General features: G+C 42.9%; 1 protein-coding gene and 3 long non-coding RNA genes across 6 annotated transcripts in view; 2 read left to right on the top strand and 2 right to left on the bottom strand.

Annotated features, from left to right (window-relative positions):
- Positions 1-13: 13 nt before the first annotated feature.
- LOC116788175 lies at positions 14-22,913 on the bottom strand. The gene is made up of 3 exons (XR_004357562.1): positions 22,840-22,913; positions 5,489-5,498; positions 14-26 (listed from the first exon to the last, which is right to left on the bottom strand). It is a non-coding gene; the product is annotated as an uncharacterized LOC116788175 (long non-coding RNA).
- LOC116788174 lies at positions 690-16,930 on the top strand. The gene is made up of 3 exons (XR_004357561.1): positions 690-1,167; positions 9,637-9,767; positions 14,975-16,930. It is a non-coding gene; the product is annotated as an uncharacterized LOC116788174 (long non-coding RNA).
- On the bottom strand, positions 17,608-21,212 carry MYOD1 (myogenic differentiation 1). Its single transcript, XM_032690697.1, has 3 exons — positions 20,518-21,212; positions 19,035-19,113; positions 17,608-18,472 (listed from the first exon to the last, which is right to left on the bottom strand). The coding sequence occupies exons 1-3, from the start codon at positions 21,070-21,072 to the stop codon at positions 18,222-18,224; spliced, it is 885 nt and encodes a 294-aa protein (XP_032546588.1). The 5' UTR covers positions 21,073-21,212; the 3' UTR covers positions 17,608-18,221.
- Positions 21,650-24,649, top strand: part of LOC116788173 — a 24,156-nt gene continuing 21,156 nt past the window's right edge. For all 3 annotated transcript variants that reach the window (XR_004357558.1, XR_004357559.1, XR_004357560.1), the window contains exons 1-3: positions 21,650-21,701; positions 23,962-24,051; positions 24,173-24,359. This is a non-coding gene — a long non-coding RNA (uncharacterized LOC116788173). The remainder of the gene's footprint in view (positions 21,702-23,961; positions 24,052-24,172; positions 24,360-24,649) is intronic.

Below are 24,649 nucleotides of genomic sequence, written 5' to 3'. Positions count from 1 at the left end.
GCGCCGCCTCCGTCTGGAGTCAGACGCTCGGGGTCCGCGGCAGCTGCAGCCGCGGCGGAGGGGCAGGGGCAGGGGGGGCCATGCTCCGGGAGCGCGGGCGCTGCGGTGCCGGAGGGGGAGGGCCCTCCCCTGGTTGGACGTGGCCAAAAGCACAGGCTAAAAAAAAAAAAAAAAAAAAAAAGAAAGAAAGAAAAAAAAAAGGGGGAGGAAAATCGCGGCGCCGGCGCTGCCCACAGGTGCGCGGGGCTGCTGCTGGGGGCCGGTGCTGGCTGCAGCCGCCGCGGGGGTACGGCGGGGCTGTGCCCGCGCCCCTCCCGGCGGTGCGGGGCGGGGGGCGCCGCCGGTGCTGAAGGGACAGCGCCGCGCTCCCGCCTCCGCCCCTCCGGCCCGGGTTGAGCGCTGCCGGTGCGGGCGGCGGGACCCGCGGCGCTGCCGCTGCTCCTCCCGCTGCCGCCGCCGCCGCTGCCGAGCGCTCGGTGCAGCCCGCCCGCCCGCCGGGCACCGCCGCGCAGGCGCTGCTCCCGCCCGGTCCTAGCGCCGGCCGCGCCCCCCCCGGCCCCGCCGCCCCTCGGCCGCCGCGTCCCGCGCTTCCCCCGCCCGTGCCGCTGGGACAAGGATGTCTGCTCCGGTGCCCGCGGCTGGAAGGAGAGCGCCCTCCTCCCCCCACAGGTCACCTCCCGAGTCGCCGGCCTCCTTCCCGCAGCGGGGAGTCCCTGCTGGGGGGGTCTCCTTCGCGTGTGCGGTGCTGGTCCGCGCTGCGCTCTGAGTGACCCTCTCAAGCATCACTGAAGTGAGTCACGGTTGAGCTCGTCCTGCCGGAACTGGACTCGCTGAAGGGCAAAACTCAAGATCAACCCAGGCATAAATTTCTCATATCACGAGCAGGGGTGCCCAGGGGTTGTCATTTCTTATCGTGCTTTTACGTGGTCCCACATATCTGCTCCACTTCTCTGTCTTTTCTCTTGCTTTTCCTACTGTTCACTTGTTTCCTTCCTGACACTGTTGTTGGTAGGAAGTTGCGATTTGGGTTTGTGTTGTTTATTCTTTTTTTGTTCTCCTTCATTCACAATGAATGCCAAGGGACATTTAAAAAAAAATCCAGTTCCTAGTTTGCGAGGAGCTTGAAGAACAGCAGGAAGATGGTTGTGTGGAAGGGAAGTGACGGAGGTATGTAGACACATCCCGTATTTTGTTCTATTTGCTGCCAGCATCTCAGGAGGAAAGGACTTATGGGAGAACCTGGAGAGCTGAGCCATTGTGGATTGATCATGGGAGGTCATGTCATGATGAATGGATAGAGTGGAGAAACATCCAGTTGAAGGGTACATGGTTAAGGAATACTGATGGAGCGCAGAAGTGATAGAGGCAATACCATGCTTAACAGAAGAGTGTAGACTAATGGAATGCAGTTAGGTTGAGCTTTGAAGTAGGACAGAGATTCAGATGTGTGGGAACAGTAGGTGAGGAACCAAGTGGAGGGCTGTCAAAGAGCAAGTGGTGTGGTCAGGTTTGTGAGAAGAGGTGTTTGGCCACCCACAGCTTCTTTGGGTGTGGAGCATTGCAATGCAAAGGAGCATTGCATATTTGGGATGCAGAGAAGAAAACTTTGCAGTAGTTGTGGTAGGATATTCCAAAGGGGTCTAACCAGCAGTTTATCAGTGAAAATGGTAACAGATTGGTCTTGAAGCTGGTGGGGTAGAAGCAAGGCCTGGGACCTGGTATGTGACTCTTGGGAAAGGGGAGAGAGGACACTAGGAATGGGAGTATGTTACTGTTGTCAGCAGCAGTGAAAGAGAAAAGGGAAAGTGAGGCTAAATCAAGACAACTCTGCATTTTAGCTAGCAAAAACTGATGACAAAATCTCCACAAAGAGATGCCAGACAGCCACTTGAGCACTGGGACTGAACAGAGGCAGAAAGGTTGATGACAGAGGGAGAATATGAGAATCACAAGTGCAGAAATACTTTCTAAAGTCCTTGAGAATTGCCAGCCTGAGTGCACAGAGGGAGAAGAGGGTAGGTCTGTGAACCCAAGCCTGACCTTAAGAAAGGAAAAGAGGACGTTGACTCACTGATAGAAATAATACACACGAAAATTATTTTTTAATCATAGTAAGTTACTCTTTTTGATAATAATAGATCTGAGGATCAATGGGAAAGCACCGTAGAGTAGGTTTTGAGAGTTATGAAGGCTGAGGAAGGCAGGTAATCCAGGAAAGAAGTTAAGGGCCTCTAAATCCTAGTCTAGTGGGTCCTTCTGGTCACATCCACAACTCCAGAGGCTCTTTCCTGGCTCATTAGCTCCTGCCTTCCATGTTACCTTACCCCCCTGAATGATTCTTCTTTAGGAATTTCAGTGTTGGGAACTAAGGTGACTGTGAGGATGAAAGGGATATCATGCAGCTTCTGTTGCTTGGATTTTCCTTCTTGTCTGGGGAAGTGAAAGAGAGTGGTACAGGACCTCAGAAGTCATCTGAAAGTATATATTAAAAGCTAAAAAGCTTGTTTAAAGATAGTTTTCGTGGACTCAGGTGAGGAGGCCACGCTTCAGCGACCTGCAAGGTTTCTTTGAAGATACTAAAGCTGTAATTGAAAAAGGAGTGTTGGTAGAGACAGAAGAGTTGGATATTTCAAAAGACATATCAGAGGACCCCAAATCAGAGATTGATGGGCGAGCAGGAGCTTGTGAGATCTGGAGCAAGATAGCTACTGAAATGGAAGGTCTTTTAGAAATATAAATTGGAACATGAAGTTTATACATTATTTTGTTGCAGAAGATGAAAGATATCATGTTTGGAGCTTATATTGAAGCTTGAGAGGGAGAGTATTAGAAAATAATATCTTTATTTAACGAGGATCGGGGCACAAAATAACTGCATATTGAGACACAAAGACTTTGCTTTGCATGGTAGACTATAGCATGATTTGCATTTGTTTGATTAGTGATAGCTGATACCACCAGATAGGTGGTTGTTGGTTTGCATGAAATGAAAGTTTTAAGACAGTCTAGCAGGTGCTGTGAGCAAAGTTTTGTTTTAAGCTTGACATATGATGATATAAAATTCTAATTTAATTTTAAAAAATAACTTTCTATATTTAGAAATGTTTGGACTATGACAGACAAAACAAATCAACTAATTTTTCCAAGATCTAATTTGCAGACAGAAAACTTCCATGGAAGTTTGGTTAATCTCAAACAATACAGTGGCACTTCTGTCCTAGTCCCGCTGAAAAATAACAGTATTGTAACTGCTTTTTGTTCTGGTTTATGTTTGACGCCTTTAAATGTTTAAACATCTGGTTTATGTTCAGCATCTTTAAGGAGGACTTAATGTGAAGGTGGATGTGTAAGTCCAGGAATTATCTAGTTTTTCTGTGATACCACTTGTAATTTTAAGTTAACTTAGTAGTTAACCTTACTCAGTTTTGCATGTTAAAAAGAACTAAACCAACTTTAATAGTGCTGGGAGCCCTCTGTAGGAGGCACAGAGTTAGTAGGTTATGCAAATAGTTCATAGTCAGTTTGGAAAAGGATTCTGGTATAGCAGCAGCAGCAGGTGGTGTTATCAGAATTTTTTAAAATGCATTAAAAGCTATTAGCCTTGGAAATACATTTTGTTTCCTGAGTTCATTTTAATAACTGGTGAGAGATTTTGATGATCATCTACACTGAACTGGGGCTGACTAAAACCTGGCATAAGCGGAGAAAATAAACTGTAGAGTTTAGAAAGGTCTCTCTGAAGGCCTCCCTTGTGGGAGCCTTCTGAGAGGCCAGAGTTGCTCAGCTACTACCCAGGAGAGTATATATGCACTTTGAGTAGTCCTTAGTCATTTGGTCTACCTATAACCTTAGCTGTTCTTCTAAATCAACATATTTAATGGTGATGGTAGAAGAATAACTTCAAACCATAGGTATTATTTAGTTTTTAAACTACTGTGTAGCAGAAAAAGAGAGTGAATCCCCTTACTAATTTTATCACTCGTGTTAGGTCACCTCACTGTCTCCTGTGTTCTGATGACACAGGAAGACTGAGTCCTTCTTTCACCTCTGTATCTCGTGTATTGTGATCACCTTTGCTGCCCTATACTTCAACATCCCCAAGTAATCATATACAATGAAAGGCAGGTTGTCTTTTAGACAGAAGTCTAAATTCTGCCTACAAACTAAAAAATAGCTAGTGTGGGTTCACTGTTGTTAATCCTCTTATTCTCTACTTACTGCTTTAGCTGACAACTGCAGTGATTTCTATCTAACTCCAAAGGAGCTTTTTTCTCAATGTGCGAGATGACTGAGCATATATTCCCTAGCATTCCTAAACTTAGTAACTCATACGTTTGAAGTGAAATTTTAATTTTTTTAAAATTGTTTTTATTTTTTATGAAGACATTTTACCACTTACAGAAGATGCTGGATTGACAGAACTGCATAGACACAAAGTTGCACATAAGGAGCTGTACGCTTTGATGATTTATTAGTGTATTAAGAGTGCCTGATTCTAAACACCTCTTTAGCCTCTTCCTTCATAAAGGTTCCTGGTGAGGATACCAGCAATAGTGACAGCTAATGAAGCTCTCACTCTTAAAATTTAAGCCTAGCTCTGAGTTCATCAGTGACTTTATCTTCAGAGAAAAATGTGTACCAATTGTAACAATCTGAAGAGGGAAAAAGGATGTTGAGAGAACTTGTGACTTTGTGCACAGCTATGAATGCAACTGGAGAGCACATTCAAAATGCTTTTAAAGCTGGAGGAAACTGAGAGGGAGACAATTATTTGTAAGAATTATAAACTCAAAAAAAAAAAGGCAGCCAGGGCTGGAACACCAGTTTTGCAGTATATGAATATATGAATGCTGTTTTGCAATATATTCAACCTGTGCTCTCTTGCATTAAATTCATGACAACTCAACAGTATTTCAGTGCAGTTCTTTATCAGTTTTAGATTACATCATGCTGTGAATTGCTCTATCTGTTAACATTGATCATTGTAAATCATTTGGTTTGAGGTCTTCAAATGGAAAGCTGGGATGCACTTCAGCATGCAATGTACTCACTTTGTCCTTGAAAATCATTTGAAAATAAAGGAACTGCAATTGCATAGATGATATTACTTTCCTGAAGGGTTAGATTTACCCCTTTGAATTGTCATTAATTGGGTGAAAGCCTTCCATAGAAAGAATGAGAATGGAGGAGAAAACTGTGGGTTGGTGCTTAATGTTGACGAAAACTGTGGGTTGGTGCTTAATGTGGAAGTCATAGAGATGCTGCATGTCTGAAGAGCTGTGTAGCCCAAAGCCTGATGCAAAGAAGTCTTGATGCTTTTAATGAGAGTAACCAGAGCAGCAGAAGTAATGGCTAAATGCTAGTTCCTGAACTTTTATATCTAGATTTTTCATTCTTAATTACTTCACTTTTGCTTGAATATGTACTTCATGTTCATCCATGTTCTTCAGCTGTTGCACGGCTTTGCTTTGAGCTGAGAAGTATTTACTGTGCTCTGCCTGCTGAGTTGCATTTGTTTTTCATCCATTTATACTGGGCTGACATTTCCAAGTGAAGGTTCTTTTTGATCTGCAAATTCCTTTGGCATCCTTCAGAAAGTGCATATCAAATTGTGAGATAAATGGAAGTTACTCTGGAAAAAAATGGAAGTAATATTGTGACATGATAGAGATCATCATTGGTCTTTACTCACTCCATTAACTGAGAGAAACTCCCACCTGAATTCATTTGGTTTTGCTGAAAATTTATGGGAGACGGAACTGAGCAGATAAAATGATGGGAATGGTGCACACGAGCAAGGCAAGGTGGTGGAAGGAGTGTTCTGCTGCTTGCTAAATGATTAGAGGTGTTTCCAAACTGTCTTTCCTGTAGGGAAAGAGAAGATTGCTTCTTCCTGGCAAAAAGAGCAGTGAGCACTGCTCTTTGTTGAGTTGTCTGTCTGTCTGTCTCACCCCCAGCATGTGCTTGAATCCAGCATGTAGCTGGAGTGGGTCAGGCACTGTGCTTCTCTTGGAGCACATCCTCTAGTCAAGGCTGTAGTAAAATTGTCAGGATTTGTGTTTGATGAGGCATTCCCCAAAACAGAAATAATTGTTCCTCAAGAAATCATGAGGCTAAATCACAGCAAAATCTATTTTAAGTATCTGAAATCAGACATACAGCTTGGCTAATGTGCCACTTTGTTACAACGTGGACTTAAAGGAAGGGTATAGATTTGTCTCTTGTCTTCTTCCTGCTGATCTAGGTGTGATCCAGCAAAAAAAGGCAGCTGGTGATCAGGAAAATTCAGCTTACACAGTTGGAATTTTCGTGTCAGCGCATAACAAAACATACTTATGGAAGCTGGTAAACGTGTGTTACTATGAGCTGAGAGCAGCCATCCTGAGGGCTTGGGTCTGCATTTCTAAAAGAGCACACATAGGTCTGAGCTATTTAACTCCTAACATGTACTGTGACTAGAGTTTCAGAAAGGGCTAGGGATTTGGCTTTATTTTATTAGACGATTTGTTCTGGGGAGGCCTAAAAGGTCCTTGAGTTTTTTAGACTGACCTAGGCAGCTTTTTCTGAAAACAAAACTCTACTAATGCTGTCGTTATGTTTTTAAAAGCTCAGCCAATTTGCAGGTGCATGAACATAGCAACAGACACAAACACATAGATACAGACATATGTATTTCACATCTACTATATACAGAATACAGAACAGGAGGTGCTAGTCTTTTCTTGAAAAAAGCATGCACTTCTCAGTGCTGCAAGTGTGTCTTTTTCATTTAACCAGGAAAAAAAATAAATATTAACGTCTGTTTCTGACTGAGCAGTATGGAACATTCTCTATTTTATACAATGTATGTGCTTGCCCATCAGCTGACTATTTCTCTAATACATCACAATAATTAGAAAATTTCTTTCTTCACTTTTTCTTTTTTAACTGAAATGAGAACTTTGTTTTTGTGTAATGATTCACTTTTAACAGCTGTTATTACTTCTTCAGCCTACTCTGAGTTCACAATAGTAACTGAAATGTTCTCAGAAAAGCAGATGGGAAAATGGCCTGTAAATCTTTATTGTTATAAACGATTTGTAAAACTTTAGATGTTGAAAGGCAAGAGTAGTTTAAATAAATCTCAACAATGCTGACTCAAAGTTTAAAGCATTGCTTAAATCCCTTGATTAACCCAGCTTCTCAATATTTGACATGAATCAATAACTCTGAGATGTCTTTGCTGTTCTTTAGCTTTGTAAATATTTACGCAGCCAGTCTCGTGAAATGTGACATTTAATCCTGTTGAAGTAATTATTTGTATGCTGCATATGAAGAGATATAAAGTATAATAGTTCCAGTGATGCTAGTTAAATAATTGGCACTGGAGATGAAATCTGTTGCATTTCTTTTGTCAATAACCAGGATTTATACAATATAAGTGTGAGTGAACGGAAAGCAGAATCCACTTCTGTCACAAATCTTGGGCCAGCTGCTGGGAATGCAGATTTCCTGATCCTGTCTCATGCCTAGACCTGTGGCTCAGCATTAACAGCAGCCTTTTGTTCCAGTTAAATGAGGTGTTGAGAGCTAGATTAAAGGAAAGAGTGAAGGGGTAGCACCTCTATCAGCTTGTCCTCAGCCTTCTCTTGCTGGCATAAACTATAATGAATGGTCTCTGTTCTCCAGAAAGCAGGAAGATGCTCTACCCAGAGTTTTCAGGACCTGGGAAAGCATTCTATAGGAACCTCAGTGCAAAAGGGTTGTCCCATCCCTCCAGGTTGTTGGATTCCTGGTAACGTATTGGATTTGCAGCAGACTTGTATTTAAATGGTTTAGGTTAAGAAGCATAGTGATATGTTTGTTCCTATGAGACTGCATTTTAGTCATTGTTTACTGACTCAGTCTGATTCATCTGTGGATTCTGCCACGTTCTGCAGTTGTAGTGTTTGCCTTTAGGTAGACAGTAGAAGGGACTGGGGAATAACAAGGAAGCAGAGGAAGATCACAATGGGACAAGATATTCAGAGCTGACAACAAGAAATCAAAGTGGGTCTTCCTTCAGTTATGCTCCATTCTCATGCAAAATTGGACCTTTTTGTTTTTCTGGGATGGATTCTCATCCTATAAGACAGCCTGCAATAGCATGTTTACTGGCTTTCCTATGAAGGAATGAGAGAAAAGTGGTGTCCTGTTCTCAAATCCAAAGTAAAGGGCTTTTTTTTTTTCTTTGTAATTTGTCAGACTGTAATAAAAAATAAAATAGATTTCTACAGGTTCTTTTAAAATTGTTCTCCAGCTTGTAGTCATCCTGCCTGTTAAAAAGTGGAGAAAAAGATTGCCCATGCAGTAGTAATTCAGGATGTGGGCAAAGATGCTTTTTGCTTTTTTTTGCTTTATCATGCCAAACCCCTTAAGAGCCCTTCATTATATGGAAAGGTCTTCATGCAGAAGTACTACAGTGGTACTTCTGTGGCCCATTTTGGCTACTGCATAGTCCAAGCAGAGAGATGTATGCTCCAAAGGACAGTGCACCACAGAAGAGGTGATGTGGGAAGTCAATGAAATTGCTGTCAGTTTTCCTGAGTGTCTGCTTCATACAGTCCTTAGGAGGTGTTTTCGCCTATATATCCACAAATATGTGTAATTCTGGTTAGGGCAAAATCCAGATGATTGCATTTGGGTTACTAATGGAATTTTCTTCAGCTTTGTTTCCAAGTTATGTTGTATTGATTGACTTATTGAGTATTTCTCCCCTCCCAATCTAAGACTGAGTAGGATCTCCAGAATGCCGTTTATATTTAGGGATGTGCTTTGGAAGAAAAAAAAAAAAAGGATGTTTTGGCAACTAAAGTTTGCATTTTCAGGCATACCTGTTTGGAGGCCCAAGAGATTTGAGGACAATTTGGTCCAGTAGAAAATCAGGCTAGAGATGGTATATGAAAATATGAATTAAAACTTTCAGAAATGAAAATATAAAACTAATTATCTTTGTTAAGAAAAAGTAAAACCTTTTGCTTCACTCTGGTCAATTAATATTAGTCTGTAGATATCAAGTTAACAAGTACATAAATAGCAATAGGATAAATTAATAGAGGAGCCTTATGCACATAGACATTTGCTCAGTCAGCCAAAGTTCCTAAAGGCTCAGCTGCAAGTCTGGAAACCTAACCAGTGGTGTCTAAAACAGAAAATGTCATTTTTGGTTTGTTTTTTTTTTTCCTACACTTTGTGTTTAACCACAAAAACAAACAAAAAAAGGCCACAGTTAATGGTCATGGAGTACTTGAAGGGCATATGTCTTCCCTCATTACAAAGCAAAGATATGTCAGACATGTTTAGCTACAAAACGTACACGCAGTAATCACTACATACCTAGCAGCTGTGAGGATTAAGTGATCTGATCAATCTTTTCTGCATCTCTTTTTAATAATAATTATTTGTACTTTAAAGAAGGAATAACATTTTGTCATCCACCTCTAGGAATAGGTTTTGTTTGGTTTTTTTTCCCCTTTGATGTGCAGCAGAACTCAGAATTCTTATGGCAAAAAAAGGCCAGAGAGCAGATGAGGTGAAATGACAGATTCGGGTAAAACATGAGCAGCCAACTCACAACAAGCAAGTTCATTGCGTGACAATCTTTCTGCACTTCCCCAGGGACTGAGCAGAACGGTTCAAGAAGGAGCAGATGGAAACAGCTGCCAACAGATGAGTACTGGAACAGATTCAAGCCACACTACTTGCTGGAACTTGAGAGTTTGTGATGGCCTGAGCTTACCCAGTGACAGGTATCTAAGATGTAGAATCAGTCAGTTCTTAGCTATGGGGACCAGAAAACAACCACTGTTGTGGAACAAAAGACATGTACAAGGTATTCTCTGAACAAACCACCAGAGATAATTGCTCAGAGAAGTCCTGTGGTGAGAGGAATCTTTTAGGCTGTGGTTGCAGATAGTACCAAAGGAAAAAGAACACCATTAAAGTATTTTTTGTGAAGGTGTCTTATCTCATAATTCCTTCACTCAAAATGTTTGTTTCTAGTGACCTTGAGCTAAGACTTAACAGATAGGGAAAAGATAAATTTAGGGAATCCAGTGACACAATGCTGATTCTTTCACGTCATCTTACATAATTTCTAGCTTACCATGAAGAACAATAAATGGCCAAAGCTAGACTGTCCTTGGCAAACAAACAAACAAAATAGCACCCTGTGATATTTTTACCTTTTTTTCCTTTCACTACACGCACTTTTTACTCCCACAGAGCTTGAAGTATTAACCCAGCATGTTAATTTATTTCTTCCAGAGTTGCCCTGACCGTTGCATTTAACATCTCTCTTGGAAGTACTTCAAACTAAATGGCTGGCTCCATCTCTAGCTTTGTTAATTAGGCACATTACTTTGTTGCTTTTTTTCATACTGCTTAATGTAATTGGGATTTGTGAAGCTTTTGAAAAGCATGTTTGGGACTACGTTTTGTGCAGCTGGCTTTCAAGTGCAAGCTGTTTCAAGTGTGTAGTTCTGTAGAGGACAGCTTTTGAGAGCGTAGAGCATGTGTGCCTAGCACATACCATGCTTCCTTTCCAAAAGGAACAAAGGTATGTAAGTATGACCTTTTCCATGCAGAGGAGCATGTGTGACACATGTATCTCCCTGCATACATTTGTATTTCTATGGCATTAGTCTGCAACTGAGAGCATTATGTGCCCTTTTTGAAGGTCTCCCTTTACAAGCTGTTGTATAAATGCTTTGCTTTATGATGGTCTTCGTTCCAACAAGCCTATAGTTTTTCACATAAAAATGCAACTTTGAGCATCCAAACTCAAACCATGGGTTTGTACTTGCTGTGATAATTCCAACAGATAAGGGTAACCTTATGTGTCAACTGCCAGTAAGACTGATGAATTTACACTATGTAGAGATTTGGCTCATTAATTTCAGTTGTCTTGGTGTGAAATGATACTCTCTACTTGAGCTGAGGAAGAGTTAGATATGAAAGTTTAGGAAAAATAAAAATGTATGCACTAAAGAAAAGATGTCCAAGTCCTCTTTTTCATGGAAATGCTGCCCTCCGGTGGTCTGGAGAAAAGCTTACACACTACTTGTTAGTAATAATGTACTTTCCTTTTACACTACAGCAAGCAGCAGCAATCAAAAGTGTCTCTTGGTACCACAGGCACATGGATTATGTAGGCTCCAGTCTCAGGAAACTCACAGGTGGCATAAAAAAAGCAAAGACATTCATAACAGAAAGGTATTGCTTTATTTGGTTTAGGATTCAGAAGTAAAGTATCAACGTGAAAGAAAGGAATTTAGTTTGAAGCACTTCCAAGAGAGATGTTAAATGCAACGGTCAGAGCAACTCTGGAAGAAATAAATTAACATGCTGGGTTAATACTTCAATATGTAGGTGATCTTTAGGTAGTCCTCTCTACACTTGCTACCTTTCCCTTGTATGGCTTCAAATGGTCTTTCTGAATGGGTAGGACTGTTTCTCAGTTTGTACTATTCTATACCTGTGTGCTGGGTGGGGGTTACTGTGCACACCAAGGTGACTTCACAGAATCATAAAATGAGTCATAGAATGGTTGGGGTTGGAAGGGATGTTAAAGGCCATCTAGTTCTAACTCCTCTGACGTGGGGAGGGACACTTTCCACTAGATCAGGTTGCTCAGAGCCCCATCCAACCTGGCCTTGAACACTTTCAGGGATGGAGCATCCAGAGATTCTCTGGGCAGCCTGTTCCAGTGCCTCACCACTCTCAAGTACAGAATTTTTTCCTAATATCTAATCCAAACCTACTCTCAGTTTGAAGCTATTCCACCTTGTCCTGTCTCTACATGCTCTTGAAAATAGTCCCTTTCCATCTGTCTTGGAGGCTCCCTTCAGGTATGGGAAGGCTGCAATTAGATCTCCCCGGAGCCTTCTCTTTTCCAGTATGAACAATCTCAATTCTCTCAACCTTTCCTCGTAGAAGAGGTGCTCCATCCCTCTAATCATCTTGGTGACCCTCCCATAGACTCACTCCAACAGGTCGGTGTTCTTCCTGTGCTGGGAGGCCCAGAGTTGGATGCAGCACTGGGGTCTCACCAGAGCAGAGTAGACGGGGAGAATCACTTCCCTTGATCTGCTGGCCATGATTTGGGCCCTACTGAGGGACTTGGTCACCAGAGGATTGCAGTGTGGTCTTGCTGTCATCTTCTCTTCCTGTGCATCTGCCCCACCTGCCTTCTGGTAAGCAACCTGTCTCCCCCAGGACCATTGCTCACAGCACAGGCCATGGAAAGCCTTCAAAGACCTTCCATTTTCTCTCTCCCTTTTGTCTTTATTTTTTTACTTTAAACAAGATAAAATACCCCCAAATTTGCACAGTATTAAAAAAAATTCCAATTATACTATTCCTACATTTTTTTCCTCTGTGTTTTTGTAGAAGGTGCTTGGTAGGAAAGAGTTTGGCTTTCCCAATATATTTTTCTTCCTGTTCGTAGTGTGGAGGGCTCCAAGCACTGACTGAAGACTGCAAATATTTTTGCTGTTTCTGCACCAACAAATTTTCCATTATAGAAAGATGATAGAACATGGAATTCACCAAGTAACAATTTCAGGGAGAAATGCAGTTTACATCTTGCCCAGCAGATGTTGCTGTTGGACCAAAAAAATCTCAAGGTGAGTTAAGGTGTGTTAGGGAGGACTGTGGCGATTGGGAGACCCCATTTTACTGCCGTGGACATGCAGCACTAGGTAAGTGTGCTGAGACACAGACCTCGGAGTGAATCTGACTCCAAACAAAAAAAAAAAACCCACCACCACCCCAACCAAAATCACAACCTCTCTCAGTCTTCTGATTAATCTCTCTCAATCTTCTAGGTTATTGTCTGCCAGAGTTTTTAGTACTTTTTTTATAAATACTTACAGTGTTTGCCTCCCTATTGATAAATATGAGGTTATTAATTATTACATAAAATAGCACACTTGTTGATGTTAATATGCTTGTAGAAGATAAAGTTACTGATGTTTTAGAAAGAAAATTGGAGTTCAGTGCCACACTGACTGTATTGTTGGGAAAACCCTGAGGTTTTCTATCATCCAGTGATTACAGAATAGGTCAGTTTTCATCATTAAGTTACAATGTTAAGGTCTGTATTCAGAAGTGTCTGTGTATGCAATAGGTAGATTTCTGGGTCCATAGGGAAACTTCTGCATTCCTTTTACTGGTCCAAGTGGCTCTATGCCAGACATGTTCCTGATTCCTTGTGGGATCTGAGAGGGAAAGGACTATCTGGAGGCTCTTCTGCATTTTGCTACAGATCATTCTCTCCCTCAATAGCCCTGAAATCTCAAATATTGAAAGGTCTCCACTTAATGACATTCCCAGTTGTGCAACAAACCTGTTGAGAGGGGAGCATGCTGCATTGATCGTGAGGGGAAGTCTGGACTGTTCAACAGTTTTACTGGAAAACAAGTGATTTGAAAGGCTGAGGGAGGGCGAGCTGATAAGCATTAGTAAATAGTGCTTAATGAGGTACTTGGATATGCCTCACAAGACGATCTCTAGGACGTGTTGTCAGAGATTTGCACTCTGACTGTACAAAGACCATTTTACCACCTACTGCTTGCGAAGCCAAGATTGCCACATGCGAGTTATGCGCGATGACCTTCATACCATCTCCTGCTATCACAGGCTCCGTGTCAGCCACACATTTTGGAACTGTTGTAGGCTTTCAGTGCTATTATGGGGATAGTTTCTGGTTTGTATTTTCAAGATCAGGTGAGCACTAAAGCCTGGCATCTCGTTCAGAGGGTTGTGCTCGGGGGATCTGCGTATCTGAAGGCCTTGTGATACAGACGGGTCAGTGACCAGGGCACGAGCAAAGGGACACAACAATAGGTGTGTCATGACTTTGCACTGCTATCTGAACACTGTGCAATAGTTTGAAACTATTCCTACTGAAGTTGGAAGTTTTACCACTGATTTCAAGGAAATAATTACAATTTTTTAAACAAATAGGAAATATTAATTTATTCTCGTTAAAATTTATGGGGTATGAGGTACAAATGTTTCCTTGTCTTCTGAGATGTAGTTCTTCTGAAGATGATAATACTATTTTTATGGGTAAAATGAGCAGGTTTTGCCCTTTGCATAATTTGAACCTTTCAAATATCTCTGCAAAATATGAAATGTAAAATGAAAACTGTTTTTGCTTCTACATTCATGGGGGTTTGTAAGGTCTTTATCTTGAGTTGAAAATTACAAGTCATTTTAGAAGGGCAGCATCTGGTGCAAAGCAACCGTCAACTTAATATTTCTTTAATATTTTTGGATACAGATGACAAAATATTTTTAAAGGAAAAAATTGTATCATGAATAGTTCATTTATCTTTTACCTAAAATTGAATCTTCAGCTGAATGTGAAAAATTTCTGTAGCAGTTTCAATGGTAGTATGGGAAATGGTGTTTCACATTGCTATTTGAAAACCCAGCAACTTTACTGCACTTTGTTGTGAAATATTCAAAGTAGAAAAAAGATCATCTTCATTCTCATTTATGCAAAATTACCTGATAAAATCTAAAATCAGAGCATTTAGCATATATAAGTGAAGTATAAATTTATTCCTCTTCACTTTTTCCATAGCAGTAGTTTGAATAAGACAAACCAGTAACACTAGGTTTGTCATGCAGTGCTTTCCTAAGTTACCATATTAAACATTCCTAAAATACACATTTATTGTTATGTTCAAAGATAGCTACTTTCTTTTAACTATATCTGGATGACTTTCCCTTGGGAGGTAGTGTTCCATATGAAACGTCAGATAATTGTAATATCTTTAGTGAAGAGCTCCAAACCCCCATTCAGGTGGGCTCTATACTGTCCTGTTGAGGCAGCTTGAGGTAAGGAATGGTCTGGTTTGCTGTCACCCCCAGTTTCACCCAGGCTTTGCATGTCAGTACAATCTGCAGGATTCAGATTTTTTAAACTCAGATGGTCTTTCTTTAGGTTCTGCATCCTGCAGAATATTGGACTGGAACCTGTGTGGCATAAACCGAAGATTTCAGACTATTTGTTTGTAGCCCATGCTGGAGTGTTTCTGTAGACCAAGGCAGGCTGGACTTTGGTTCTTAAACTGGGCTCCTGAAGATGTATATGAGCATTCAGGGCTGATCCTACAAGACAAAGTTTGTAAATGTTGGATCAGTCTTACATTTGCTCCTAGGTCTGTCAGAACTAAACACAAGCTCTGAACCAAATATTGCTACCTGCAAAATATTTAGTCATAGACTGGGATATATTTCTTTCAGTAACATACTGTCCTCTTGATGCACAGGGGAGTAGAGAAGCTCCAGGCATTTGTTTTAAATATATTACCTCAGAAAGAAACAGGGAGAAATAATACAGGGAACAATTTTCCTTACTTAAGTCCCCAAATAAATATATTTTTAACCCAAAAATGTATTTATTAGTACTGATAGCCTTTGGCCCTACTCCAGTGGACTTTTCTCAATGACATCAGTGGAAGAAAGGTGGGCTCTGCATAGGAAATCTATGAATATTTTTTCTTCATCATCCATCCATCCATCTATTTTGGGATGTGCTAAATGCCTGTTCTCTGTTGTAACATTAACATCAGTATGTGGAAACTTGGGTGCTAAAATAAATCAGTGAAATGCAATATACATGACTTCACATGGAACTACGTGTACATTGTTGAGCACAAGCGCCCTGTGCCCGCTCTGCTGTGCCAGCTTGACAGCCAGGTACACCCTGTTGTGTCCCACATAGGTGGGGTGCTGTGGCAAGGCAGGCATAAACTGTGTGCTGCCAGTATATACAGAGCCTCTGTAGTTTTTCGGTTGCCATTTAATGACAGGAAGATTGATACTTTTACCAACCTCAAATTATATGGGGATGACAAGATCTTTAATATTTCACAAAAGCATTTTTTGTATTGTGGGCCTGATCAAGTGTTTGCTGAAGGCAATGAAAGTGTTGTTAGTGATATGTGAGGCCCTGATTTGTGAGGTAACTGTCTCTCTTTAGTGTTTGTAACTTAGTGATACTTAGGCATCCAACTAACCTGGGCCATTTTTCTGACCTTAGTAGACACCCTCCTGTATCATGCTAGTATGAATTAGCACATTCTCAAATTCATTTGATTTTTATTTTTACTGGAAAAATGAAAGGGATAAGCTCAATCTTTGTGGCCTGGAGTGTTTTCTGCCCATAGTGATATCAATAGGAGACCTTTACGAGGTTGGACTTTGAAGATACTGAGGGGGCAGTCCTGCCTTGGAGTCCCCTCCGATCCGTGGGAGTCTGGTCTGCTCCACAGAATGGTCCTGAGCCTCAGCACTGATTTATCATCAACCATGACCACAAGCACCTGGATGTGGAGGGAAATCCCCATGGCTGCTACCTTTTCTGTGCCTCTGGGACAGGGAAAATCAGCAAACTTGAAGCACGACTGCCTCAGGAAGAAAGAGAAGCAACTGCGCTGCTCTGCTCAACACAAGGCAGCTTGCCCCCCTCCACAGAACACTGATCTTCAAGGCCATACATGATTAAAGGAGTCGGAGATATTCCCTGGAATTAGCTGTTCCCTCTTTACTTTTCCTGCTTGAAAGGTAAGAATTGTACGAATTCCCTTTTTAATAGTGACTTAACAGAGATACAATGATAATCTGTCATCAGAGTATTTAGATGACGATATCTAGATTGGTTTTCAGTGTGTTTTTCGTTTTTATTCTACTGTTATGTTTATACAAAAGCCATAAATCATAGGTTGTTTCACACTGGTTGTAGCTGCTGGATATTCTTATCCAGATGCACAGAAGTGCCCTGATGGTTACTTTCCAATGACAACCTGCTCAGGGTTTAACATTTTTCAGTTGCATGGAAAGCTTTCAAGGTTACACATATATACTGAATGAAACACAGCCCACTGGTTATTTTTAGAGAGCTCTAAACAAGAAGTAAATCCCTGGAGCAGTGCTGCCAGAGATGCATAAAGTTCAAATCCAAATTAAAACTGCCTATCTTTGGCCTAAATTCCAATCTGAACTTGAGGAAAACTGTGATCTATAACTTGAACTTTATGACAAAAAATCCTTTGCAATTAGTTTCTAGTACCTGAGAATACATGAGTGTGGTACAAACACTTGAAAATTAGAAGTTGAATGAAAAATGGGAACATTTATCCAAAAATGTAGTACTTGGTCTTGTGAGATACTGTTGTATGACTTTAAGTTTCAGTAGCTGCACTGGAATTTGGAGAGTCTAAATTTTTGTGATCCCTAGTTTTAATACATCTTTATAAGATCAAGTCCTATAATATAATTGTAAATTTTGGGGGCAGGAGGAGAAACATGCTTATTTACTGATCCCTTTAATAATGACCTGTGATGCTCAGGTCTTGGTTTAGAAATCACCAAGATAGAATATGGGGAAAGTAGATCCCTTTTCAGCAACATATTTATGCAAAGTAGTTGAAAGTAGTGCAACTGAAGCATGTTCTTGATTTCTTTGCTGAATCAGAGCCTGTATCTTCTTCCTGCCAAGGCAGCAATCTAATACCACTCCTAAAGGCACTAGTAATTCTAGAAGTCCTAATGAAAGTCAAGATAATACCATGGTTTTTATAAATAAGGGTCTTTATTTAGAATACTGTTGAAAACATTCTTGGCAATCACATCGTATAAATATATAAAGTTAAAGTTTGACACAACAAACCAAGCAATATTAAATATTTTTAAATTTTCCCCCTTTTTGTTTTATTTTTTGATTTTATTTCTTTTTTCTTTCTTATCCTTTTTTCTTTTTTTTTTTTTTTGCAAAGCAACTCTTATTTACAATTATACAAAAAATTTTAAAAAAAAATGGTCCACAACCTTATTTTGGCCAGAACAGGAGTAATAGGAAGGATCTCTCGTGCCACTACTGTTCTAGATTTCTATTTTCCTCCACATTCAAGAGCCAGGTTCCTATTCCCCACAGCCCAGATTAAACATTGGCCATTTCGTGGTATACAATTTTATCTCTAGTCATATTAAATAACTTTAACAACCAATAAATAACTATGTGTATTTTGAAGTGATACAGGTTTGAAAAGTTATATATTTGAAGGAATTCTGAGTGATATTTTAAAACTGGAACAAGTCTTAAGAAGTCTTTTCAATCTTAGAAGGCAGGTCTCAAGCAGGGCCAGATGGAGCAAATTGTTTTCAGTGCAGTCCAGCTGGACCGGCCCTTACAGCACTTGGTAGATGGGGTTGCTGCTGCTGTTATCCTGGGGAAGTGGGGTGCAGTTGGTGGGGGAAGGAATTTGGGCTCCACTATCATTCAGACTCACTCCTTCTGGGGGGGAACAGGGACTCCCTTCAGCAACAGTTTCCACTGGAGGCAGTATAGGACATGTGGAATTATCTGTGGAAATCCTCTCTACAATGCTTGAGAGGCAATCGAGACTGGAGACAACAGAACTCTTCCCGTGCTTTGGATCTAAAAAACAGACAAAAAGGTGCTCAGATTATCCAGTGGGTACTTAACATTAGTAGGCAGTTACACATTTGTGAGTATGTGAAGATTCAGAGGAAATTAATAATAGTGAAGGATGCCAATTATCAGAAAACAGAGATTGTAATTGCAAAATGGAAGAGAGGCCCAACCACAATGTGCTGCTCTGAGGCCATGGCTTCACTTAGTCTATAGAAAGTAAAGATTTTAAATCAATCCGAAATTTCTCCACTTTGGATCAATGACACATAGAGCAGGAAGAGTCTTCATGCAAAACATGGTTAAACACAGAAACTTAGTTGCAGAGAGGAAAATACTTTTATCCAAATGTTGTATTTGCAAAATAGGAAACGTGGCTATAACATATCCTCGTATTTGCAAATACATCTAGAGGAAATTCAATGCCTCTCCCGGCAGCAACAGCTTGCTGGCTGGAAAGACAGGTTCCTCTTTCAGCCCAGCTGGAGATAGAGCAGGCACAGGGCATTTTGCTGCACTGCCTGCCTCTGTCTCCGTGTTCCACACTGCCGTTACGGCACGTACTCACCATTTGGTGATTCCGTGTAGTAGCTGCTGTCATAGCTGTTTCTTCGGCGAGAGCTGCACGGAGGCCCGCTGTACTCCATCTGGAAAGGAGAGAAATCTGAGTGAGGTCACTGCACTTGCAGAAATCCCAGTATTTCAATCTTTAGTCTAGGCCGTCATTCCAGTCCTGGCTGAAATGCTGTCAAGTTGTAGTTTCTTCGAATGAGGAAGAAGGTAAGTGGATCCACCCCAGAATATTTTATGTGGCACAGCTGTTCCACAGGAAAGTTACCACTACTGCATCAAATGCTGAAGCTTTACAGATGATATGAGGCTTTCCAGCATTCTGATCAGATACAGCCCTACATATATGTTTAGTTTACAACAGGGAAACTGAAAGGGCAATGAGATCTTTTAGTTAGTTTTCGAAGATTTTTCAAAACATGAGTTCCTCTTAAAAAGCTTCTGTCTACCCTTGTCCCTTTAGTTTCTTTTCCCATTTCCATTTTGTTCAGAAAAAGCTCCAAAACATTGACCAATATGTTTGTTTCCATTACTTTAATCCCTAATGAAATTACTCTTTGTGTTAAAAGAGGCTGTATTTTGAAGAGGGATCATTTGGGTAAATCTTTTTTCCAGTCTGTCAACTATCTTATAATCACAGATATTCAACTCAGTAATGATTATTTCCACCAGAGCACAGAAAACAATCTCCAGTTTTAAAATGCTGTTGATATCCCATCCAGATATCTGTCCTGCACTCCAGTCCCTGTGTCCCACACCCTAGAATCAGACCAGAGTCTGCATCTATAGTCCCAGTCTAAAGATGTGATGATGAGACACCTCCTCTGGCCCCCACCCTTCTCCCATCCCCATAATGTACAAACAGCACTGAAAGCCTGGATTCTCCTTCCTATTGCTGGTAAATGTCTATGGAGGGGATGAAGTGAGTGAGAAGAGAAACAGAGAACAATTTTCTTAAGGATCAAGAAAAACAACTCCTGTTGCTTAGACCCTCCTCCTGCTATCCTGATGAATGGCAGAAAACAAGATTCCCATGTAACTACTATGTCCAAGAGGGCCCTTCCTCTCTGCTTTGAATCCGTAGAGGATTCAAAGATAATGATGCAGCAGAAGATGGAAACGAGATGCCTCAGGAGCTACAGGAGCACAGGCAGGGCTCAGACCTCACCATGCCCCCAGGTACCCATCCCAGGCAGCTTCCCAAAGTCCCCAGGACACAGGGGGACCCGCTTAACTTCTCATCCCTGGAAAAAAGTGTGTAAGAGATTTTTCTTCTTTCCCTGAGATTATGGGATGTGGGAACCCCACCTCCCTTTGCCATGGGAGGTCAAGGCATGAGAGAGGACTTTGTCTTCTGCCTGGAGAGGTACAGAAGGCAGCTGCTATAAGAAAGGCAGGAAGAGGAGACTTGCCCTGCTCAGGTTTGGACCAACAATGTCCAGCACACCTTGGTGGCAGGGAGTCCTCCCTGGGGCACTCACCATGCCATCAGAGCAGTTGGAGCGGGGGCTAGAGGCATCCGATTCCCCGCTGTAGTGCTCCAGCACAGGGTAATAAGCATCCTCCTGCTCCCGCAGCAGGGCCTGCAGGCTCTCGATGTAGCGGATGGCGTTGCGCAGGATCTCCACCTTGGGCAGGCGCTGGTTGGGGTTGGTGGAGGTGCAGCGCTTGAGGGTCTCGAAGGCCTCGTTGACCTTGCTGAGCCGCCGCCGCTCCCTCATGGTGGCGGCCTTGCGGCGGTCGGCGTTGGTGGTCTTCCTCTTGCAAGCCTTGCACGCCCACAGCAGGCAGCGGCCGGCCTGGTGGTGCCCACTGGGTGCCCGGACATGCTCCTCCTCGTGCCCGTGGTGATGTCCGTGGTGGTGTGGGTGCTCCTCGGGCTTCAGAAGACCCCCCACGTGCACCAGACGGGGGTCCAGGTCCTCAAAGAAGTGCATGTCCGATGTGTTGAAGCACGGGTCATCATAGAAGTCATCAGCAGTCGTGAAGGAGCAGAGGGAGCCCTCCGTCATTTCCATGGGGCCCAGTAAGTCCATGGGGGCGGCAGACGGGTCAGCGGCTGGGCCAGAGGGGAGAGCGAGGGGATCAGAAAGGAGGGGGCTTCCACCGGGCGGTTCCGTGGCCGGGCGGGTGCGCGCAGCAGAGACCCTCGCAGCCTCTCCCAGGCGAGGCCACTAGCGCTACCTACTGCCCTGGCCCCCTCCCCAGCCGCACCGGTCCTGGAGCGCCACTCGAGGCCGTATTTATGGCCAAGCCCCCCAGCGCGGCGGATCGGGACGGGACGGGGCGGGTCGGGGGGCGCGGCCGGGCGGGTCGGGGACCGGGGCGGCGGGGGGGGCGCGGTGTTCCGCGGGCGCTGGGGCAGCCCCGAGCCCGGCAGCCCCGAACCCAGCCGCCCCGGGCGCTCGGCTGCGCGGAGCTCTCTTTTCCCCCCTGCTTTTAGCTCCGAGCAGCCCGCGCTGCCGGCGCGCCAGGGGGAGCGAGGCGCCCCGATGCCCGGAGGTGCCGGGACCGCCGGCCGCCCGCCCGGGGGGACAGCGGCGCGTCCCGCTGCTCCCGCACGGCACCGCACACCGCCGACGGCTCCGCTGGCTTCTCCCAGGGAAGAAGCCCCCGGCGCCGGGACAGGTCTCTCCGCGCCGGCCGCGGCTCTGCGGCCACGAGGGTAACTACTGCCGAGACATTCGTGAGAGCGGGCGGTGCCAGGGCCGGGGACACTGCGGAGAGCCGGGACCGAGCCACCCCGCACGGCCCCGAGGCACCGCGGAGAGCCGGGACCGTGCGGGAGCAGCGCGACGGGCGGGTCGTGGCCGCGGGACCCGCACGGCGGCCGGGCCGCCTGTGGGGGGCGGTGTCGGCTTTTCCCGTCAGGAAAAGCCGCTGTGCCCGAGGGCCGTGGAGTGCGCCGGCCTTTCCCTCGGAATTCAGGTGTCCTTGTGTAAATTCGCATTTCAGGTTCCTCTTTCAGCTCGAGCCTCTGTTTACCTTTATTCTGGAACCTTTGCAGAGGTGGAGTCCACCCCGTGCAGAGGCGTTTCACACTGCAGTTGGATAGCAGTGGCAGTTTGGAGCTTGGAAAAATAGGATGGGTTTTGGTAACACCTCTCAAGGGTGCTAAGAGTTTTTACTCTGTTTTTGGAATATCGTTTGCGATGAGAAATTAGGTTCTTTTCAGAGGCACTTCAGTAATTCAACTATATGATTTCGTTGACTTCATGGTTGAAATAGTTATGCATATTTTTAATGTACCAAGAGCTACAATTAATCTCTGTTCTGCAGTTATAAATGTTGGTGAAATTTTAACTCTTTCAAAATCAATGGCAAAGCTCTGTCTTCAGTGGGGCAAGGACTCACAGAATCTGAAAGGTAAAAGACATCCATCAACGATCAGCCCCCAATCCCTGTGCCTATGACTTCTCCTAGGGGCTGTCGTGATGGTGGTTTCTTTTGTTGTTATATGATCTAGTTTTTTGCAAAAATTCCTAATCTGCAGTCCCCATTTTCTATTTACTTAAATGTTTTCAAGTACAGACATCAATAAGAACTGTAAGTCACCTTCTATCATTATCCCCAAAAGATAAAAGTTTTATTTAAAGATAAAACTATATGTTTTGGACTCTGTACAAGTCCGCTCTTTCACTGTATCCAATGCTGAAAAGCGATATGTCCCAAGGAGATCGGCTGCTGACCACCCTTACACATTTAGAAATGTATCTCCCAGCTGTCTCTGAGAGGCAGAGTAGCAAACTTGTGGAAACACTTCACTGTTATTACACAGGTTCTTTGATCCAGAAGGAATACACAGATTTATTTTAAAATCTTTATTGAACAGTTAATAAAGTAAAAATAATTTGTATTCAAAGTAGTGCAAGGCATACAGTAATGCAAAGTAAGTATAAATGAGAAATAGTTGTATGCTGTAACATACTGTAACAACTAAACACGTAAATTTGGATATCAAGGCTTGCTGCTGGCAGTCTGACCCACTCTAGACACTTAAAATCTTTCCAGATTTTACCTAATAAAATTACCTAGGTAATTTTACCTAATATTTAGTCAGTATTGTGGCCTATTCTGCCACTGCTCATTTCTAGCTTGTATGTAACCCCAGGAAAAGATACTCTGGGACTTGAGCACATAGTAGTTACCTTGTGCAATGCGGTAACAAATGATGAGACTTTGACAAGCACTCCAAGGAGTTTTCCAGTATTTGACCATGAATACACTTAAGTGCATGAACTCACCCAAGTGCAAAGGTCAGGAGAAGGCCATGACCAGATGGTGAATTCCGTGCAGTGATCTTCCAGTAAAGGTGCCCTTGAGGACACCTTCCTGTGGCGTTGGACCAGATGACCTCCAGAGGTCCCTTCAACCCTAACAATTCTGTGATTCCCTGCTGCTGCCACCAGAACTAACATCCACTTTCCAGTATTTCCAGGTTTGTCTAGAAAGATGTTGCCTGGTACAGTGGGGCCTGAAAAAAAGTCCTTGCAAAGAACAAATCCTGAGATGCTTTTCTTAATTTTATGTGGCCATAGTGAAGAGGACAAAGGACAGCATAATCTCCACTTGGAGACTTTAAGTGCATTTCCCACTGAGAGTCAGAAACCATAGCTAGTGCTTATGGCAAGCATTACAAATATTCTATTGTTAAACCCCTTTGGAAGCCTCTGTGGCTGTAACTCTTAATTTCAGTAAAGATTAGGTCTCTCCAGAGATTCCAGTTTGGAATCTCTTTAGGGAACTAGCTATTCAGAGCTTCCCCAGATCGTGTGTTTGGATGGTTTGGGTATCGCTTTGGAAATACAGATACTGAGAGTGTATATGAACAAGCATTCAACAGAGAAGGAGAATTTGTGAAGTTTCTATAAGCACTGTTCCCCTTACACCTGTTCCACATTTCATCCTTCATCTCCTTTTTTCAGGAGGTGATCGAAAAGGAAAATGGGAAGTCAGAGGCAGATTGTACTTATGCTGAGAAGCGTGGACAGACTCACCCTATACACAACAGACAGGTATTATTAACAAATCTGAGACCATATTCACAAGCATATGTGCCCTCTCAGCAGAAGCAGCATGTGGACAAGAAGAGCTTATTATCTACAGTAACTGATTTCTCTTTTCTTTTTCAGAAAGATAGAGACTGGGAAAATAGCTGATTGTGAGTTTATCTGTCTTTTCAGGCAGAGGGCCCGGAAAGTGAATTTTGGAAAAGGGAGAGAGAGAGACCTCAGTTCTGAGAATCTGTGGATACATTTGGCTGGAAGATGAGTATGAGAAGCCTGAGAAATGGACATGGTAGTATTTCACAGAAAAATAAGAGGTAAGTCTTGCTTTGAAAAATTTCGGTGTTAGGTTGTTATGTTGGAATTTGCTTAAGGTAAAAGACAGTCTTAAGTGCAGGAAACCATCAAGGAGGCTGTACCTACATTTCAGAAGGTACCAACTCTTAAAGGAGAAGGTCGTTGTAGAAGTAGGTCAAACATTACCAGTAGTGTTTGAAGGGGTTTTATATGGCACCAGTTTTATACTTCAGTTAGTAGCTTTGCTCTGTTCACACTTAGTGAGCTGTATTTTAATACTGAGAGGGACGGATTCCATTGCTCTTATTCA

The sequence above is a fragment of the Chiroxiphia lanceolata genome, chromosome 6 (assembly GCF_009829145.1).
Source record: "Chiroxiphia lanceolata isolate bChiLan1 chromosome 6, bChiLan1.pri, whole genome shotgun sequence".
Taxonomy (NCBI): domain Eukaryota; kingdom Metazoa; phylum Chordata; class Aves; order Passeriformes; family Pipridae; genus Chiroxiphia; species Chiroxiphia lanceolata.
This window is presented reverse-complemented; position numbering and strand designations above follow the sequence as displayed.

Bases quoted from the DNA above. Each gene is read 5' to 3' on its own strand.
- MYOD1 (XM_032690697.1), bottom strand. From the start codon at position 21,072: ATGGACTTACTGGGCCCCATGGAAATGACGGAGGGCTCCCTCTGCTCC. The intron at 19,114-20,517 runs GTGAGTGCCCCA...TCTCCTTTCCAG, and splicing joins CCAACTGCTCTGATGGCATG to ATGGAGTACAGCGGGCCTCC. The intron at 18,473-19,034 runs GTGAGTACGTGC...TCTGTTTTTTAG, and splicing joins CTACACGGAATCACCAAATG to ATCCAAAGCACGGGAAGAGT.